The sequence below is a fragment of the Stegostoma tigrinum genome, chromosome 20, assembly GCF_030684315.1.
Source record: "Stegostoma tigrinum isolate sSteTig4 chromosome 20, sSteTig4.hap1, whole genome shotgun sequence".
NCBI classification, from domain to species: domain Eukaryota; kingdom Metazoa; phylum Chordata; class Chondrichthyes; order Orectolobiformes; family Stegostomatidae; genus Stegostoma; species Stegostoma tigrinum.
Window position 1 is genome coordinate 19,989,770 of NC_081373.1, and position 12,562 is coordinate 20,002,331.

The following is a 12,562-nucleotide window of genomic DNA, read 5'->3' on the forward strand; positions in this document are numbered from 1 at the left end:
TTCCTGTGTGTTAGATATTCATGGGTACTTGCAGCTTGTTCAAGAATTTAACAGAGGCTTGGCAGCACCTAGACCATAGACAATATGTGCTGGAGTAGGCCATTCGGCCGTTCGAGCCAGCACCACCATTCATTATGATCATGGCTGATCATCCACAATCAGTATCCTGTTCCTGCCTTATCCCCATAACCCCTGATTCCACTATCTTTAAGATCTCTATCCATCTCTTTCTTGAAAGTATCCAGAGAGTTGGCCTCCACTGCCTTCTGGGGCAGAGTATTCCATATATCCACCACTCTCTGGGTGAAGAAGCTTTTCCTCGACTCTGTTCTAAATGGCCTACCCTTTAGTTTTAAACTGTGTCCTCTGGTTCTGGACTCACCCACCAGCGGAAACATGCTTCCTACCTCCAGAGAGTCCAATCCCTTAATAATCTTATACGTCTCAATCAGATCCCCTCTCATCCTTCTAAACACAAGTGTATACAAGTCCAGTTGCTCCAATCTTTCAACAAATGAGTGTCCCGCCATTCTGGGAATTGACCTCGTGAACCTACGCTGCACTCTCTCAATAGCAAGAATGTCCTTCCTCAAATTTGGAGACCAAAACTGCGCACAATACTCCAGGTGCGGTCTCACCAGGGCCCTGTACAGCTGCAGAAGGACATCTTTGCTCTTATACTCAATTCCTCTTGTTATGAAGGCCAGCATGCTATTAGCTTTCTTCACTGCCTGCTGTACCTGCATGCTTGCTTTCATCACTGATGTACAAGAACACCTAGATCTCGTTGTACTTCCCCTTTACTTAACTTGACTCCATTTGAGATAGTAATCTGCCTTCCTGTTCTTGCCACCGAAGTGTATAACTACATATTTATCCACATTAAACTGCATCTGCCATGCATCCGCCCACTCGCCTAGCCTGTCCAAGTCACCCTGTATTCTCATAACATCCTCCTCACTTTTCACACTGCCAACCAACTTTGTGTCATCAGCAAATTTGCTAATATTACTTTTAATGCCTTCATCTATATCATTAATATATATCGTAAACAGCTGCGGTCCTAGCACCGAACCTTGTGGTACCCCACTGGTCACTGCCTGCCATTCCGAAAGGGACCCGTTTATCACTACTCTTTGCTTCCTGTCAGGCAGCCAATTTTCAGTCCAACTCAGTATTTTTCCCCCAATACCATGTGCCCTAATTTTGTTCACCAATCTCATATGCAGGACTTTATCAAAGGCTTTCTGAAAGTCCAGGTACACTACATCCTCTGGTTCTCCCCTATCCATCTTCAGAGATACATCCTCAAAAAATTCCAGAAGATTAGTCAAGCACGATTTCCCCTTCGTAAATCCATGCTGACTCTGAGCTATCCTGTTACTGCTATCCAAATGAGTCATAATTTCATCTTTTATAATTGACTCCAGCATCTTTCCCACCACTGACGTCAGGCTAACCGGTCTATAATTTCCTGTTTTCTCTCTCCCTCCTTTCTTGAAAAGTGAGACAACATTTGCCACCCTTCAATCCACAGAAACTGATCCTGAATCTTTAGAACCTTGGAAAATAATTACCAAAGCATCCACAATTTCTAAAGCCACCTCCTTAAGTACCCTGGGATGCAGACCATCAGGTCCCGGGGACTTATCGGCCTTCAGACCTAACAGTCTATCCAACACCATTTCCTGCCTAATATAAATTCCCTCCAGTTCGTCCATTACCCTAGGTCCTTCAGCCACTCCTGCATCTGGGAGATTGCTTGTGTCTTCCCTAGTGAAGACAGATCCAAAGTACCTATTCAACTCATCTGCCATTTCCTTGTTCCCCATAATAAATTCACCCGTTTCTGATTTCAAGGGCCCAATTTTAGTCTTAACCATTTTTTTTCTTTTCACATGCCTAAAAAAGCTTTTACTATCCTCCTTTATATTTTTGGCCAGTTTTCCTTCATCGCTCATCTTTTCTCTGTGTATTGCCTTTTTAGTTATCTGCTGTTGCTCTTTAAAAGCTTCCCAGTCCTCCGGCTTCCCACTCATCTTTGCTACGTTATACTTCTCTTTTATCTTTATACAGTCCTTAACTTCCCTTGTCAGCCACGGCGGCCGCTGCCTCCCCTTAGGATCTTTCTTTCTCTTTAGAATGAACTGATCCTGCACCTTCTGCATTATATGCAGAAATACCTGCCATTGTTGTTCCACTGCCATCCCTGCTCGGGTATTGAATCATTGAACTTTGGCCAGCTCCTCCCTCATAGCTCCATAGTTCCCTTTATTCAACTGCAATACTGACACTTCCGATTCTCCTTTCTCCCTCTCAAATTGCAGATTAAAACTTATCATATTATGGTCACTACCTCCTAATGGCTCCTTTTACTTTGAAGTCCCTGATCAAATCCGGTTCGTTGCATAACACCAGATCCAGAATTGCCTTCTCCCTGGTAGCCTCCAGTACAAGCTGTTCTAAGAATCCATCTCGGAGACACTCCACAAACTCCCTTTCTTGGGGTCCAGTACCATCCTGATTCTCCCAGTCTACCCGCATGTTGAAATCTCCCATAACAACTGTAGTAATACCTTTGCGACAGGCCAATTCCAACTCTTGATTCAACCTGCACCCTACATCCTGACTACTGTTTGGGGGCCTGTAGATAGTTTCCAGAAGGTTGCTGATGACATAATTTAGTTTCCAGAAGGTTGCTGATGACATAATTGAAGAAACTTTAAGCTGCTGTTGGTAAACTGAATGCTTGCCCCCCCCCCCCCCCCCCCCCATCAAATTAAATTTACCCACATGCTTGTCTGAAAGGTTTGGGCAAGAGTGGAAAGTTTGCCTCTTCACTTCCGGGTTAAAAGATGTTATAGAACAGAAGCCATCCCGTCTGTGCTGATCTTCCAAAGGAGCCATTTGTCTGATTCCACTTTCCTGCCTTCTCCTTGTACCACCATCCATCTTTCCTTTCCGGCTAATAAAGAAATTTCCTCTTGAATGCCCAAATTGACGCTGTCTCTATCACGCTGTTGGGCATTGTATTCCAGATCCAACAACTTGCTGAGTGAAAACATTTGTCATCATTTTTCCATTGAAAAAGAAAGCAATCACCTTTCATCAGCTTACCCTCTGATTCTTGATTCTTCCTTCCAATAATGGGAATACCCCTGTCTATTCTATTCATGAATTTGAATACCTCCATTGAATTTCTTCTCAGCCTTCTGCAAGAAAAAGAGCTGCAACATCTCCAATCTATCTGCATAACTGAAGTTCCTCACCCTGGGACCTGTCTTGTGGATCTTTCCTGCTCCCTCTCTACTGCCTCCATATCAATGCCAAAGTGTGACTCACAGAACTGGAAGCAATTCTTCAGATGAGGCTGAATCAGTGCCCTATACAAGTTTAACATATCGTCCTTGCTTTTATCATTCATGCACCTATTAATGAAGACTAAGATGCTGTGTGCTTTATTAACAACTTTGAGAGAGTGTTTCCTGTATACAGACATGGCCTAAGAGAATTCTTGTTTGTCTATTGCATCCTGACCTTGTCATTTCATTGTTGACAGCTAAGATAATTAGAAAAAAAAACCAAAGGAGGCATGAAGACTTTTTTTTTAAGCAGCAGGTTATCATTATCTGGAATGTTTGACTTGAGAACAAATTCAATAGTAATATCCAGAAGAGAATTGGATAAATGAATTTGGAAGGGAATATTTGTAGTGTTATAGGAAAAGAATAGGGGAGTGGATTAATTAGATAGCTCTTTAAAAGAGCCAGCATATGCCTGATGGATTGACTGGGTCAATCCAATGGTGTAAGTTGCCTCCATTTTTACTGAAATGGGTTACACAGAGCGTCAAGGAGGAGACCTTGAAATAGAGTGATTCATGAAAAAACATGCTTCCAAAAAATAATTAAAAATAGGGTGTGAGGTATTCAGAACTTTAGTGTCAACACAACATTTAAGTTTGCATTTGAGCAGAAGCACTTAAGTCAAAATCTAAGTTTTAAAGCAATACTTTAAGAAAATGTAACTTACTTCTATCGCTTCAAAAATCTTTATTTGATAGATTGTTATCCACCATTAACCAGTCTGCACACTGCATTCTCTCCCCAGGTAACACACCCTTTGATATAAGGTTAAGCTTTAACATTTAGTTACGCAGTGGAATTATTCTTTTAAATTCAATATATTAACTGTATATGGTATTAAAGAAGTGATAATGGGAACTGCAGATGCTGGAGAATCCAAGATAATAAAATGTGAGGCTGGATGAACACCGCAGGCCCAGCAGCATCTCAGGAGCACAAAAGCTGACGTTTTGGGCCTAGGGTCCGAAACGTCAGCTTTTGTGCTCCTGAGATGCTGCTGGGCCTGCTGTGTTCGTCCAGCCTCACATTTTGTTATCATGGTATTAAAGAAAATGTTTTTGAGCTGGCAGCACCTTTTGCTTTAGCTAGCCATGTATATTTTGCAGGTTTCATGGTTCTGGCTTTACCTTAACTGTAAAGTTTAGACACTGGAAACATTTTGCTGTCACTGGATTGCTTCCAGAATGACGACTGATAGTTGCATTGGTTATATTCAATCAGTAGCAAGTAATTAAGACATAGACCTTACTAGAAACTCAGCAAGGATATTACTGAGCTGTGATTTTTCAAATAAACGCGTTTAAGTATTTAAGCATACACACACACACACACACACGTGCACGCGCGCGCACACGCACACGCGCACGCGCACGCGCACACACACACACACACACACACACACACTCTTCTCAAAGAAAAACCGTAACAATGCAAACTTAAATAGAGCTGAATGTGGTCTTGAAAGTATTTTGTTAAGCCTTCTGCCTGGGGTTACAGAGGTCAAATGGCTTAAAGTTGTTGTAAGCAGAAATCAGAAGTACAGTATTAAGAAATGACCTTGGTCTATAATTAAGCTTGAAATGAAAAAAGATAGACATTGGTCAAATTCCAACTCTCCGATCTCAGTTCCAGCTATTTTACAGTTCTAAATTATCTTGAGTTCTGTTCAGTTTGATTTGTATCTGGGCATGAACACATATTGTGTGCAACTCCTGTTTACTAAGGCCAGTTTGTATGTGAAGCAGCTGCATTCTATACCCAATTACATGATTTCATAGATCTCTGAAAATTGGTTCTATTCACAGTCGGCAATAGAAAACCTCAACACAATCATTTCTTTTCAATTGACAGTGGCAAGGTTGATGACAACATGACCATTGTGTTATAATGATAAGACCACCAAGGCATTTGTACTTTTCATCAAGGCGTTTCACAGAGTAGATACAATTTAATTCACTACACTGTCAGCAATGCTCACATTTGTCTGATACCATTATGCTGCCCGTCTCCACAGTTATAATCACTGTCCTAAGAGAGATGCTGTTAAATGATCTCCAGCAGTCAGAGAAACTCTCAATTAGGCCTGCCACTTTCAATGTGTCAGATTGTCTTATGCACTTGTACAATTTCGGTTCCAATCCTGTTTATTTACAATGCCTACCAGTAATTATACTTAACATGTCATTAACTGAGAAGGGGACCCTGCCAAGGAGACTGCCAGAAACTATGAAGGTTTTAGGGGGAGTTACTGGAAGACAGCACCATCAGAGGCTTTTAGCCTCTGATGGGATGCTGTGGTAGTGATTATAATGCAAGTATCAGGCTCATCAAGTCATAATTAGATGCCACTCAAATGTGCCACTTGTAATAACAGTGTTGATTCATGTTTTCTCTGTGACAGCATCTGCTAATTAGTTAAGTGGATTCAGTTGGCCTGTTTGCTACAGTTTATGATTACCTCCTGAAAATGTCAAGGTTATTGATGCTTTCCAGCGACTGTTTTGCTGTAAAAACTTCTTAAAAAACTTTGTGTAGCGTAAGGTAAAGAATTTGTTTAAGGAACTTATCTGTTTAACTTGGTGTTCTCTGTGAATTAAACAATCAAAGCTGTATCCTTCTTATTACAGTGTCACAGCTGGTGATTGAGGAAGTCAGTACCATACAAAACCACCTTGACATTGAGAAAAGTTGCCGTGAAAGTGCAGAAGTATTTGCTTCACAGGTATATGTGGTTCAGTATTTTATGCTGTCTCCTCCTCCAGTATCTCAAAACTGTAGAATCCCAGACTTCTTTCACAGTTCCATCCATTTTTGCCCCCCCAGGGAACATTCGGGGTATTAGTTAACCACAGCTTACCAGCTCTCTGTTTACCTCCCTCAACTATTGTTGTGCCATAGACCCATTGGAGTCTTGTAATCTTCCACTAAGTTGCTCAATTTGAAAACAGTGATATATTTTGCTGCATTCTGAGATCTGTTTCCTTTTTAAATAGAAAATTGTAGAAGGAATAGAACCCTATGCTAAGTGTTAACTATGTATATTAATGTCATGGGAGCTTTTCAAAACAATTTAATAATTCGGTTCACAGAATTAGCTTTAAAAACCTGATGTTCCCTTTAATTAAGTCCAAATAGATTTTAATGTGAATGTTGCATTTCCCAAAATAAAGTATTTAATATTAAGAGATAATGGGAACTGCAGATGCTGGAGATTCCAAGATAATAAAATGTGAGGCTGGATGAACACAGCAGGCCAAGCAGCATCTCAGGAGCACAAAAGCTGACGTTTCGGGCCTAGACCCAATATTAAGTGCATTTTTGGATTGTACTAAACAAATTAAATTAGATAATGATGCCATTTTAGCAGGAGTTGCATCATTTCTGTTTTATTTTATTGTTTCTATTAATGTATGAAATTTAAACTGTTTTTGCCTCATTTTCAGTGACCCTAACCCATTGGCAGTTCAATATTGTTAGCATCTCTTGGACTGACCAGTTATTAGCTCGTATACGCTGATGCTTAACATTGCAATAAAAAAAACTGAACTACTGGCTGTACTTAATTGTGTGAATAATTAACTGCTAAACCGTAACTTTAACTAGAAGAAGAAAAAGGATTAAATACATGTCTTATGCTCACCGTGGGGTCCTTTTGCTCATTTTGCTGTGTTTTCCTCTTTCCTCTATCCTGAAGATAATTAATTTTTAATTATCCGTTTCTGACTGTTGTAACCTGTTTGGTTTGATTCCAACCCTTTCCTCTCCCTTATTTTATGAAGTTTAAAGTAATTTACTTACTCTTGAAGCACACATTGTCCATTTGGAGATGATGTTAGCTTTTGAAAATATCAGTAGGCTTCCATAGTATTCCTCATTGTGATTAAGGCATTTTGTTACAAGGTAAGATATAGAGAGATTCCTATCTCCAGTAAGACCATAAGGATATTTTTAAACTATCTGTCTAGAGATGGTAGAAGTGTTTGTTTTGAATAGCTCCTGGAAAATCTACCGTGATCACTGCCTCCAACAGAAGGTATCTTTAGTAGAAGAAGATCACAGGTCTATCAAGTGTTCACATAATGGGAGTGAGAAACTCATTTCTGTTATTACCCATCTTTTTGACATATGCCTTTTTATAGTGACAGACAAGAAATAAATAAAATGGAAGCTCACTCTTTATTACATGTTTCTTCCTCCACTAAACCTTGCATTGTATTTTCAAGTTTTTCTTTTGGTAAACATTTCAAATTTGATATATATCACCTCCAAATCACAACACAGCTTTTTTTTAAACTGATGCTAACGAAGGTGAGGGAATTTCAAGCTGAGGAATAAAACTTATTTTCCCTTTTGAGCACTCATTGCTAACATAAAAGATCCTAATGCCCAATGAACCAGTTAGAATTCCCTGTACTCTTCCTTGATTTCAGAAGACCTGCCCCTAATTGCACCAAAGCAGCAATTTTGCTGCTTAACACATCAGCCACCACATAGCCTCTGAGCGAGATTGCCAATTAACGACAACTTAAAGGCAGTTTTGTGCTGTACATCTGCACCCACTAGGAACAGGATGGATTGAAGCCGACCAGCTCATTTCACAAAGAACCCTTACTGTCAGAGGACAGAAGAGACTTTCACCTCATCAGGCAGAGTTGGACTTGAATGCAGATTCCAGAAGTGAAAGCCTCTGTAAACTTCAGTAATAGTATGAAACTTACAAAAGTTAGTGAAGTGCAGCAACTTTTGTCCATAACTTAAATAGAAGAGATGCAGCTGGGTAACTATTATTAAATAGGGAGATCTGTTTAAGGTTTCTTTGAGATTTCTGTGTGGTTTTATCCGTGTTTGCAATCTTACCATATTTGATCACTGTAATTAGTGGTTCAAGTCAGTATATTAGTACGGAAATTCTGTTTTTGGTTGTCTCCAGAAAAGATCTCATTCAATTCATTGTTCTAAATAGTTAATACAAAAACTACAAATGGTATTTTTAACTGCTGAAAAGGGAATAACAAGGATAAGGGATGTTGCATACTGAGATTTTTAGATGGCTTTTGATGAAGTCTCCTGCAGGAGACTGGTTAGAAAGCTTAAAGCATTAGGGATAGCATGGATTAATGATTAGCTATTAGACAGTAAAAAGGAAGTAGAAAGAAATGGTCATTCTCACATTGGCAGGCTGTGACTCGTGGGGTACCACAAGGATGAGCACTTTGGCTGCAGCTGTTCGCAATATATATTAATCATTTGGAGGTGGGAACAAATGCAATATTTCCAAACATGCAGATGATCAGAAGTTAAGTGGGAATGTGTGTTGTGAGAAAGATGTAAAGTGGCTTCAGGAGGATTTGAACAGATTTAGTAAATAAGCTAGAACATAGCAGATGGAATATAATGTGGAAAGATGTAAGGTTGTCCCTAGCACATTAGGTCAAAAGCAGCCTCCAATATCAATCCCAGGGTTTGTACATTGTCACTGAGCCATTCAGGTGGTCAGAGTCAGGATCCACTTAAAGGGTGAGGAATTGAATGTCTAGCAGCCCACCACCCATCTTGTCTCTTTCTGCTCTATTGTGGGCTGTTTCCCTCCTGAAATGCAAGAGTGATAGGTGTTACAAGAGATAAAAGTGGGTGGCCCAGCCTTTACTTTTGCTGCAAGTGAGTGGAGTTGCCCTGACTGAGTGAATAGGCAGCACAGAGAGCGTGTATTAGTGTTAGCTATCAGGATTGGTGAGAATGAGAAAAGCAAGATATTGCTGGAAATAATGAGAATGGTAGAGAATGAATCTTGGTGGGAGGAAGTAGAGAGAGAGAGATTGAATGTGAACTTTCACAGATAAGATGGTGGCTCTGATGGAAGAGTGGAAAAGGTCATTGACCTTCTTACATTGCTATGCATTTCACAGAGTAGATCATAGAAGCCCTGCAGTGTGAAAATAGGCCATTTGGCACAATAAGTCTACACTGACCCTCGGAATATCCCACCCAGATCCATCCCCTTACAACCCACTTAATTTACACATCCCTGAACACGATGGGCAATTTAGCATGGTCAATCCACCTAGCCTGCACATCTTTGGACTGTGGGAGGAAATCGGAGCACCCGGAGGAAACCTGCACAGACACGGGGAGAACGTGCAAACTGCACACAAACAGTCACCCGAGGGTGGAATTGAACCCGGGTTCCTAGCACTGTGAGGCAGCAGTGCTAACCACTGAGCCACCGTGCTGCCTCATTTATCCAGGCAGCTGAGACTGCACTGACCCTGATGGCAACTTTAGAAGAGGCTGGCATGGTCTGGTGTCATGGTCTCATCGGGAAGTGGACATCCTCCCTGTGCACCACCCTGTCCAGGACGTTGTCCAGAATGTCAAATTAGAACAGAACTGAAAGGCCACATTGCATTGAGTTAGGGAGCAGAAATGAGGAATGTATAAATTGCATGATTTATCCTGTAAATTCTTCCTTACTAACATCTGGGAAGTGGTACCAAAATCATTATAGTCGTCCCAAAGACTATCAAAAGGGCACGTGGACAGAACGGTCTAAATTATACCTTACTCCAAACGTCCCAGATCTTTTCTTTGTAAGTGGATTGGCCATGCTAAATTGCCCGTAGTGTTCAGGGATTGTGTAGATTAGGTGGGTTATAGGGGGATGGATCCGGATGGGATGCTCTGAGGGTGTGGACTTGTTGGGCCAAAGGGCTTGTTCCCATACTGTAGGGATTCTATGATTCAACCTTGGGTACATTCTGTCCCATTTGCAGGACAGACCCACCAGAGGTACCAATGAGGTCTTGTGGCATGGGATTAAACATGGGTAAGGAAACCTCCTATTGCTTTCCATCCACTGCGTCCTTCAGCTGATGAATCAGTACCTTTTCATGTCAAACACATTTTATGGAGAGAGAAAAACATAGTGATTGATTCTAGTCCAATAAAATTGTTCTTCAGAACTGCAGGGAGGTGGAAATGTGATTGTTTTATGTTTTTGAAATAGTCAGGCAGAGCAAGTGGAACAGAAGCTGAAGGGGATTAGAGGTCAATGATATGAGGGGGGACAAAAAAGGCACAAGGCTTGGTACCAGATGTAGAGAAGTGAAAAGGCATGGATCTAGATTAGACACTAATGATAAAAGTTTTAACTGTAAACAAAATATGGAACCAAGAAAAAGTCACCAAGGAGAATGAACAAAGTATACCAAAATGGAGGACTGAGTTCATGGTCTGAAGCTGTTGAAGGCCAGACCAGAAAATGAGGTACAGTTCATCCATTTTGCATTGGACTCTACTGGAACACTAAAGCAGACTAGGACAGAAATGTTAATGTGAGAGCAAATGGTGTATTGAAATAACAAGCTACTGAAAGGTCATCAAGCCATCCATGCTTCCAAGACACTCTCTGTCTAAGGCAGTTAGTACCCAAAAGTTAACTGATTATCATGAGCAAAGCCCTGCCCATCAGAAGACAAAGGACTATTTCTGGGAGGGGAGATGCGTATTGACAGTAATTATATTTGCACTTCAGTCAAGTCCGATATTTCATGACAGACCATCTCAGATGTAATGTAGCTAGCTATTAAATACTATATAATTAGCCTATTCCATTTGTCAGATTGAGCCTGTTGTCTGCCAAAAGTTTCAGTAACTTAGACTCAGACCACTAAGAATCATTGGTGATAGAGAATATACCCAAGGAATCTCAGATGATTATGGTGAACATGACCACAACATATTACACAGTCCTTGTAGACTTGCTTTCAGCTGGAGCTGGAAAAATTAATCCATTTTACTTCCAATTTCCTGCCTTCTCTCACCTTCACTCTGATTCATCTCTGGCTCTTCCCTTCCTTCTCTGTGTCCATTTCCAGGGATAGTTTGTCTTATTAATATTCATTTCAAACTTACCAACTCCAACAACTACCCTGGCCACACTTTCTCATATCCTGCTGCTAGTTTATCCAGTTCTGTTGTATTTATTCCAACAACGCCACCTTCCACAATGGAACTTCTGAAATGTCCTCTTTTAATCATCAACCAAGTAATGGACAATGAGGGACTGTGGGCCACTGCAGCAGCAAAATGATATTCAACCATACCTGTAACTTGGTTTGTCATAAAATCTTTGATCTACCATTACCATCGTTACCACCTGATTCTGTAAGGAGGGTAGGAGGGCATAGGCGTGACTGAAGAATGAGACTCCCAGTTTGTCAAAGCTATAACTCATCATAACATGTAATGCTAACCAACAGTCTGCTATAAACAGAACCAAGCAATTGCACAATCAACAAATCAGATCAAAGATCTGCAGTCCTGCCCCATCTAAGTACGAATGGTGGTGGGAAATTACATACAGACTCCAAAACCATCCACATCCTTGATGGCAGGGAGTCAGCACATCAGAAACAAGAACACTGGAGCATTGCGTGAAAATAAAATTAGCATGCTGATTCAGTAAGCAATGGAGAGGGCAAAAAACATTTGGACCTTCATTAAGGGGATTGGGACTCAACATTCCATGTAAGTTTTTATTTTGTTGCTGTGCAGATTTCCTAGATGGGAAGTGGAAACCATTCATTGGCACATCAGTTAATGCGTTTGGATCTTCCAAGAAGCTACATAGTTGGGCTTGGAACACTGATTGGAGTACAAGAAAATGGAGGCTATGTTACACTTGTACAGCTCTTCAATGTGACCACACCTGTAGGCAGTTTTTGTTTCTGTATTTAAGATGAATATTGCTGCTTTGGAGGTGGTGCAGCAAAGTTTCACTGGTTTGATTCCTACTGAGATGAGGGTCTGAGTAAATCGAATTTCTTATGTTATGTTCTTATTCATTTCAACCACCTGGTGAGATCCTTTATGTCGCAAAAACCCACCTTCATGCACTTTGATTCACTTCACATGATATCAAGAAATGGCTATAAGCACTGGAAGCTGCAAAGTCTGTGGGGCCCTGACAGTATCCTTGTTGTAGTGCAGAAGACCTGTGCTCCTAAACTAGCCCGTATTCCTAGCCAGAGATAATGGGAACTGCAGATGTTGGAGAATCCGAGATAATAAAGTGTGGAGCTGGATGAACACAGCAGGTCAAGCAGCATCTTAGGAGCACAAAAGCTGATATTTTGGGCCTAGACCTAGGTCCAAAATGTCCACGTTTGTGCTCCTAAGATGCTGCTTGGCCTGCTGTG

The 12,562-nt window shown here is 40.9% G+C and overlaps 1 protein-coding gene across 1 annotated transcript in view; it reads left to right on the top strand.

Moving 5' to 3' along the window:
* Positions 1-12,562, top strand: part of shtn1 (shootin 1) — a 90,094-nt gene that overhangs the window by 23,583 nt on the left and 53,949 nt on the right. Inside the window, exon 5 of the mRNA XM_048550919.2 lies at positions 5,993-6,087. Coding sequence (XP_048406876.2) covers positions 5,993-6,087 — 95 coding nt within the window. The remainder of the gene's footprint in view (positions 1-5,992; positions 6,088-12,562) is intronic.